This window comes from Lactuca saligna, chromosome 6 (assembly GCF_052625555.1).
Source record: "Lactuca saligna cultivar CGN05327 chromosome 6, ASM5262555v1, whole genome shotgun sequence".
NCBI lineage: Eukaryota > Viridiplantae > Streptophyta > Magnoliopsida > Asterales > Asteraceae > Lactuca > Lactuca saligna.
Window position 1 is genome coordinate 52,517,573 of NC_136422.1, and position 8,265 is coordinate 52,525,837.

General features: G+C 32.5%; 1 protein-coding gene across 1 annotated transcript; it reads right to left on the minus strand.

Moving 5' to 3' along the window:
- Positions 1–5,914: 5,914 nt before the first annotated feature.
- Positions 5,915–7,742, minus strand: LOC144999620 (uncharacterized). Its single transcript, XM_078958747.1, has 6 exons — positions 7,425–7,742; positions 7,238–7,265; positions 6,678–6,905; positions 6,520–6,583; positions 6,374–6,433; positions 5,915–6,139 (listed from the first exon to the last, which is right to left on the minus strand). The coding sequence occupies exons 1-6, from the start codon at positions 7,550–7,552 to the stop codon at positions 6,090–6,092; spliced, it is 558 nt and encodes a 185-aa protein (XP_078814873.1). The 5' UTR covers positions 7,553–7,742; the 3' UTR covers positions 5,915–6,089.
- Between the last annotated feature and the right edge of the window lie 523 nt (positions 7,743–8,265).

The following is an 8,265-nucleotide window of genomic DNA, read 5'->3' on the forward strand; positions in this document are numbered from 1 at the left end:
TACGCATACGGTCTAATTATATCTACATCTTTCATTTAGATACCTAAGGCTAAATATAATTGTATTGAAACTTCGCGTTTTACGTTTATTAGTATTGCCGGTTTTTACTGTGACTCTTAGATTGGTCATAACTTCTTCGTTATAACTTGGTTTTTAGTGTTCTTTATATTTCTAAAACCCTTGATACGATGTTTATCATTTTATGTAACCCAATAGAGACTTTTGAACATTCAAATTTTGATGCAAATTTCATTACATTAAAAGAGATTACAATCCTTGACATTTTAAGTCATTACACCGATTCAAAAAATATTGGGTTGTCACAAAGTTCTCCATTAAAAGACTCAAATTGAGCTTTTACCCTTAACTCATTGTTCTTTTCAAGCTGATCAAGCTTATTCTGAATTTGATGCTCTTGAGCTTTCAGCATCACATCCACCTTTATTCCTGATACCGAATGTTTACCTCCTCCAGCTACTTGTAATTGTATCAATGAATTAAGCTTCCTATTCATAATCTTAATTGCTTCCCTGGCATCAACATGTGATCGGGTATGCTTTTTTCTTTAGAATTAAACTCTATGTAAGTAAAGGATCCCATGAATTCACCATCATCAGTAAATGTTTTTGGACCTTTTATGGATTGGGATAGGAATAAGGAAGTAATAGGTTGTTGCACGATATTATCGAAAGTAGGTGAATGGTTTGATGAAGGTATTTCGGATGAATCATGAATAGGAAATGGTGGTAAAGAGACTGTGGTATCGACAACAGATGTTTTGAAAGTAGTAGAAACAATAATAGAAGGATTCCCATTTGCGTCCATATTAGATATGTTCGCAGTGATGTATGAAGTGCAAACCTACTCAAAAATTGATTCAGTAGTCGACACTCCGAGTGGTTTGACAATTGTCTTCTCAGGAGTAGAAGTCTTCGATTGTTCACCTTGATTGATGGTTATGTCTACTTTAGAATCTTCCATATTGCCATAACGATTTCTAATCGCCTCAAGATTTGACTTGAATGGAGAACCCCTCACAGGTGAAGATTTTCCCATTTTATCAGTTCCAAATGGAGATTCAGGAACTACTTCATCATCCATGGAGTCTTCATTGAGAATTAACTTCCTCTACTTCTTTTGCTTCTTTGAAATTCGTTTTTCCATGTCTTCAGCACACCTTTTCTTTTATACTGGAGATATTGGTGTTGGAATTTCACGAATCACAACCCCCTTACTGTTAAGTTGAGACTTGTGAATAAAAGATGGTGAAAAACTTGATGATCGTTCAGGAAAATGACGTGGTTTATGTTCCATTTTCTTCAATCATTGCAACACACCTGATTTTGAAGGTACCACATCCTTCGAAGGTATTGCGGTTTCTTCAACAACAAACTTTGGATCGTGTTTTAAAGACTTTAATTCCTTCAAAACTTTCTTTGTCACAGGTTTAGCCATCTTTTCAACTAGTACAGGACTAGGTTTCGAAGGACTAGACTAATCATCCTTCTTTGATCCTCTGCGCTTCTTCAAAGGACCTTCATTAGACTGTTGTAACAATATACTAGTCTCAATGGATGGATTGATAGTCTGCAATCAAACTACCAATATGAGATTTTTTTGGATCGACTTTTCGAAGCATCGCATCTGGGATATGAGCAACAGTAGGAAACACACCTGGATTGTCTTCAACTGTCTTGGGGTAATGATATGATGAGAATTCTGTTGTTTCTTCACCTTTAGGAACCATAATGCCTGCCTTCTCATAAACAAATTGTAGAATGAGGCTCCAATAGCGAGCATACGAAATTCCATCAACAATATTTGTATTTCCAATACTCTTCACAAACTCATCCCATAGTTGAGTTGCATAGTCCACCGGTAAATCGTAATAGATCCCTACCACCATCGTATAAACTTCCAATCTAGTTTTATCTAAACCCACACTTCGACCCGTCAAGCATCGAAGGTATATACCAAATAAGAAATTCCAGATACAAGGCAATCCAGACTTCTTAAATTCACTGATCTTGGTAAGAATAGGTTGATAACCCATCTCGTTAAACATATGAATAACTTGCTCATTTGTTACCTTGTAAAAAGGTTCAACGTTGGGGATATTGAGAATCTGAGAAAAAAACTTCTTCGATAACCTAAACTTCTAGTCATTCATCATCTGGAATGTCACAATCGTCATCATCTTGCTATAAGTTGTTGCAGAACCAGCAAGAGATAACCAAGAAATTGGTACAGAAAAGGAGTTGAACATTGTTGTCGATAATAGTGAATTCTATAGAGAAACAATTAGCATTTGCAATCCTTCTGGGTAAACATTAACATCGCCTTGAACTTGGTAGTTGGTGCTTTGAATCTTCATGATGGGTTGAGAAGAAACATCTTCAGTGGTTTGAGCATGTTGACCTTGCTTAGCCATTATGATTAGGTTTTGAAGAACTTGAAGAATATCAGAGAGAAAACAACACAAATCCTTTGAGAATTTTAAGTGAGAGTAAAATTGGAATAGAATCCCCAAATCCCCTTTTATACGTACACCTAAATTAAATTCCAAACGGTTGCAATTAAGATCATGCCATGTTTCACCTTGAAAAACGTGCTTATAGCTGTAAAGATATCCACTTCTGAAAAGTAATGATCACTTTTTGCCTTGGAAATAACATAGCAACCAAATCGTCACATCAGCTATCTTTTAGACAGTACTTCAATGAATAAGGACAAACAATGAAACCTTCGGAATGGAGGTTGGGCTCTTTCACTTTCGGGTTTAAAAGCGAAGTCATTTGCCAATCTTACGAAATCTTCAGCCTGAGTTAGTTTTACTCAGAACCTCAAGGATTCCGTGAGTGCAAAGTGTGCCAAAGAAAAAGATAAGAATCAAACTAAGAAAATTTTGGTTCTATGATGTCAAAAATATTTCGACACAAATGCAATGAGATCCCAAGCAAAGATCACTTCGTTAATCATCAAGAGAGATAACTAACAGCTTGTGTGTGTTCCCCGTGAATTACAATCGAATACTTATTAAAAAGTATCAAAGGGCATATATTTATAAGGCTTCATGGGTGGCTAAAAATTTTGTTACATATCACATCTAAACATAAAAGTGATAAAATGTAAATGAAATTACTTGTTTGAACAGTGTAGTCATGCACAAGTATGCTTTGGAAAAATTTATCAAGTAACGAAAAATCAAATTGATACTCACACTGATATCATATTCCACAAAGCAAAAAATTTCTTGGATCTTGTTGGGTAAAAATATTTTGGGTTCCGAACATTTGGAGTATCGAAAAGTGGTACTGAAACAAAAGTTTTGTTAAAATCTGGAACAAAGTTCCCCGTTAATTCCTTTAATATTTTGAAAAGTTGGGTTTCACTTTCATCATGGTCTCATGAATCCAGATCATAAACACATAATGTTTACATACCTATTACCTGGTTGGTTTCGACCAAAGATGTCTTAGGTATGTGTCTTTGTGTGTGATCATGAAAGAACTTTAGGATGAAAAATAGTGGTTTAAGAATCGAAAGTACCTCTGCTATAATTTGACCAAACAGTTAACTTGTAACTCATGTGAGAAGAGTAAGGTAGCTCAAGAACTAATTTCAATATAGTCTGATTGGGTAGGAATCCTTGTGATGAGAAATCCATTAAGGCTTCGAAACACATTAAGACTACTTTTCGTTTGTTTTCTCTCAAAAAAACATAACATACATCTCCTCTTTCTCTTTGCTCTATTTTGAGGACAAGTTACAAGTGTTGGAGATGTTGAAGTGCTCCTCCTTAGTGCTTAATTGTGTTAAGCACTTAAGGGTTAAGAAGTACTTCATACAAGATGGAAACCAACATTACAAGTGTCTTACTTTTGGTAGTGGATACACCGAATAAAAACTCTATTCTTGAGGTTTTGTTATCTTCATCAACTTCCCAATTCCAAGTGGTATCAAAAGCTCTAGAGATTGTCTTCTTAATAATCTATGGTTGTTATTATCTTTTTAGTTCATATATTTGGGTCCTCTTAGTGGTTTTATTAAAATGATCTAAAAATAAACTAGTTATTTTAAAAGTCTTATGTTTGTCGTTAAAATTGCTTTTATAAAATAATCGTTATTTGTTATCAAAACTCATCAATATTATGTATATAACATATTCTAACGATCTTCTATAAGTCTATAATGTTGTATATGATATTTAAATCATATTATATGATTAAATGTAACTAGTTATGATACCTTTTATTATTATTTTCTCAAAAGGAATAATTTCCCAATTAAATACAAGTGATGATTTAATTTATTAATAATCATATTACTTAATAAATAATCAATTAGAGTTTACTTGTTATATAGTGTGACCCTATAAGATCATAAGTTATTAGCAAATATCATTTCATAATGATCATTGAGCATAAAGAACTTTCATTACCATCGTTGTTGAATTTGCCAGACCATAGGTGTAAAATAATGTGCTTAGGTATGAAGGTTGGCCATGGAGGGAGTTTCCATACCCCATCAGGGAAATATGTAGAGTTGGTGTTGGATAGTGAATGTATGTTTTTCTTCATGTTATATATATGATAGGTTATCAATGGATATTTAATCGTTTTAGTTTGTTGTTTGGTATTGTAGGTGCTATTTAGTAAACACTTGTGGATGCTCAAGTTTAACTAAGAAGGTTATTTCACAGAAGGGTAAGAATTTGTATGATTTAAATTTGTTTTTATGGTGTTTTGTGCGAGTTCAATGTGTGTACTTTGTGTGTGTGTTTAGTCAAATAGTTTCTAAAATTTTATTAAGTGGTTGTGTAAAAAATTAGACATGGTACAGTTGTGTACAATGTGTAAATAATGATATGTTACAGTATAATTTTTATGTTATCTATGGTTTCATTTTAATATACAAAGTATGATGGTTGAAGTTTGTTTTTCATAAAAAATGAAATAAGTTTTCATTTTCAGTTTTAAGTGGAAAATTTAGAAAAACGCATTTACATGTGTAATTTCCATTGGTTTTTATTTTTTACTTTTGGTAATTTCAAGTAAATCTCTCTCTCTCTCTCTCTCTCTCTCTCTCTCTCTCTCTCTCTCTCTCTCTCTCTCTCTCTCCACCTATACCACCACCTCACCCTACATACACCTTAAGTGTTTAGGCAAGGTGGGTATGGCAAGGTGTGGTGGGATGGGATGAGGTGAGGTAAGTAAGGTAGAGATCTATATGTAAAGGGTAGGGGTGAGGTATAGGTGAGAATGGTGTGTAAATAGGGAAAAATATAGCGTAAGTAAAGTGGGGTTGGTAGGGGTGATGGATGAGGGAGTGGGCAACGGTTAGGGTGGTAAGGGTAAGGGTGGGTGGGTGGGTTGAAGAGGTGGGTAGGTGGGTGTTGTAGGGATTAGATGATATATGATAGTGTTACGTTTGGATATCTGATAAATGATAGTTGGATATGAAGATATTTTTTTGGATAAGTACATGCATCTTTTACAGAGAGAAAAAAAATATAGAAAACAACATTTATTGGTTTTCAAAATTTATCAAGTTCTTTGTAATATTGAAAAATAAAAAAAATAAAAATCATTTCTTAAAAGAATTTTCAAAAAAGAAAATTGTTAATTAAACAAGTTTTCAAAAATTTTACTTTTCTTAGAAACATTTTCCTAGAAAACACCTCTTTTTCCGTAACTAAACTGAGTCTAATTCATCAATGGATTTGCTATTGCTATTTAGTTTGTTTTTGTTCATCTGGTCTTGTTAATTTTATTTATACTCATTAACACAGCTGATAAATCAATAAGTTCATTTTATGTTTTAAAGTTCTAACTTAGACTTACAATCAGTTTTTTGTTATGTTCACAACCCATATACACAAACACAAATAAGAATCATTTTTTTGCTCTTGAGATATGAATCGGTTTCTATTCGACAAATAGTTATCAACAATGTTTTGAAAACAAGGACTACCAGTGTAACATTTTCCAACATTGTCCTGAAAGTGAAACTTTTTAGAAACCACAGGGACCAATTATGCAAATTTATCTATATATTATTTGGGACACCTATATACACAAGAATGGAGTTCATATTGCTTCTTCACCAGCATAGTGTTTGTGTACCATTTTTCTGTAATCTGAAAAACCGATTTAAAAACACTTAATTAAACAAATAATAATAATAATAATTAAAATATTCCATAATCAATCAAAGATGATATACTTATAACTTATCTAACAAATATTTTTTTTTTAACATTTTGCCGAAATTAACGAAAAATTTTTTTTTTATTAATTTAACAGGACATGACAGATTATGTGATTTTTCCAAAATAATTCAAATTATGAGAAATAATTAATACAATGAATACCTTCTTGGTTGCTCCAAAGTGCAGCAGCAGAGCTGTTAAGAGGACTATCTATATTTGGTTCTAGATAAAAAAAATGATGTATTAATTGATTATTATCAAATTAAATAAATAAATTAAAATCTTATTACTATATAAGAATCACAAACCTCCTAATAAACTTTGAATAGACAAAAGAATGGTTCGACAATCATAAGCTGAAGACCACTTATCCTGCAAAACAAACAATAATATTGATATTATTGATAGTGAAAAATAGAAATAATAATTAGTTAAGATTATAAGATGATTATAAAGATTTATGTACCTGAAGAATATCAAGACAGATATTGCCAAACTGGTCAACATTGGGATGAAAGCACATTGTTTCAAACTTGACTTGAGGGGGTTTGAAGGGATAATCAATGGGGAAATGTAAAGAGAGTTTATAAGATAAACCCTCATACATGGTTCCTTTACCTCCCTCAATAGTTCCAATCCATGTGAATATGCTCTCCCCTTCTGGAAAAGCAGATACTCCAAGATCTCCACTCATCTATACACATTGATAATCACAAAAAGCCACGTGATCAGTAGATAGTGGTGTTCTAGATTGAAAACAGACACAGATGTGAAGAAAATCTACGATTTCTTGTGCTAAAATTCATCCTTTTGATCCAAAGTTCTAAGATTCTTGCATATGGATAGGATCATAGGAATCATCATCTATGATCATAGAGACAGTGTACTCGACACTAGAAGTTTTTATGTAAAATCAGAGATACTTATAGAAATTGAATTTCTGATGTTCTTACAAATATGTATTTGCAAATTCAAGCTAGACCTAACTGATTAATGAACTCTAGGAGAGACGGAGTTACTACATACCATCAGCGCCATGAGTTCTTTCTGGAGCCTGAAAAGGAGGAAAACCGAATAACAACAATAAGAAACGTAATGGAGGAAAGGAAATCAGATTCTAGCGAATAATCAAAATTGAATCTCGAAAAGTGAAACGAAGGACAAGCGAACACGAAATAGAAATAAGAACGATAGATTGAGGGAATTGAGAGACCTTTGAGTGACTGAATTAGTATCGACGGGAACCGGAGAAGCTTTGGACTGTTTGGACGGCGACGGATGACGTTGTTGGCGTTCTTCGGCCGATAAATTGTCCATCGGCGCTTCCTGTCGAACCTCCATTAACAGATTATGCAATCAATGAAGGAATAATTGATTTTCAGATGGATGAACCGATTGATAGCGCCACTACGAATATGATTGGATTGAAATTGAATCTCCAGCTTTGTGAAAAGTAAACATCTGAAAGTGTAAGGAGTATTTTATTTGAGGGACAAGAGACAATGGACAGCTGAGAGACGAATAGTTAGAAAACTATAGTTGTGGGCTCATAGATAAAATGTTTTTAAAAGAGTTTTTGACCTTGAAAAACTTATTTACTATACTTTGGAACATATTTGCTATATAGGCTTATTTAATATTTTATTTTATTTTTTAGAGTATAAATATATTTTTAAATATATTTATCATATAAGGTTATTTAGTATTTTATTTTATCTTTTAAAACATAAGATGCTCCTTTACTTTTCCTTCTAGGGTTATTTAGTATTTTATTTTATTTTTTTAAGGATAATGACTTGAAAGTGTAACAAACTTTCGATTTTATTCACATTTAATCACTAAACTTTTTTTCATTATTTATTTGACACTGAACTATTGAAATTGTACACATTTTACCCTTATGACCGGTTGTTAACCAGTTATAAGGGTAAAATATGAACAATTTCAATAGTTCAATGACAAATAGATAATACAAAAAAAAAAATTAGCGACTAAATATAAACAAAATCGAAAGTTCGTTTCCCTCTAAAAAAATTCAATGACTAAATGTGAAC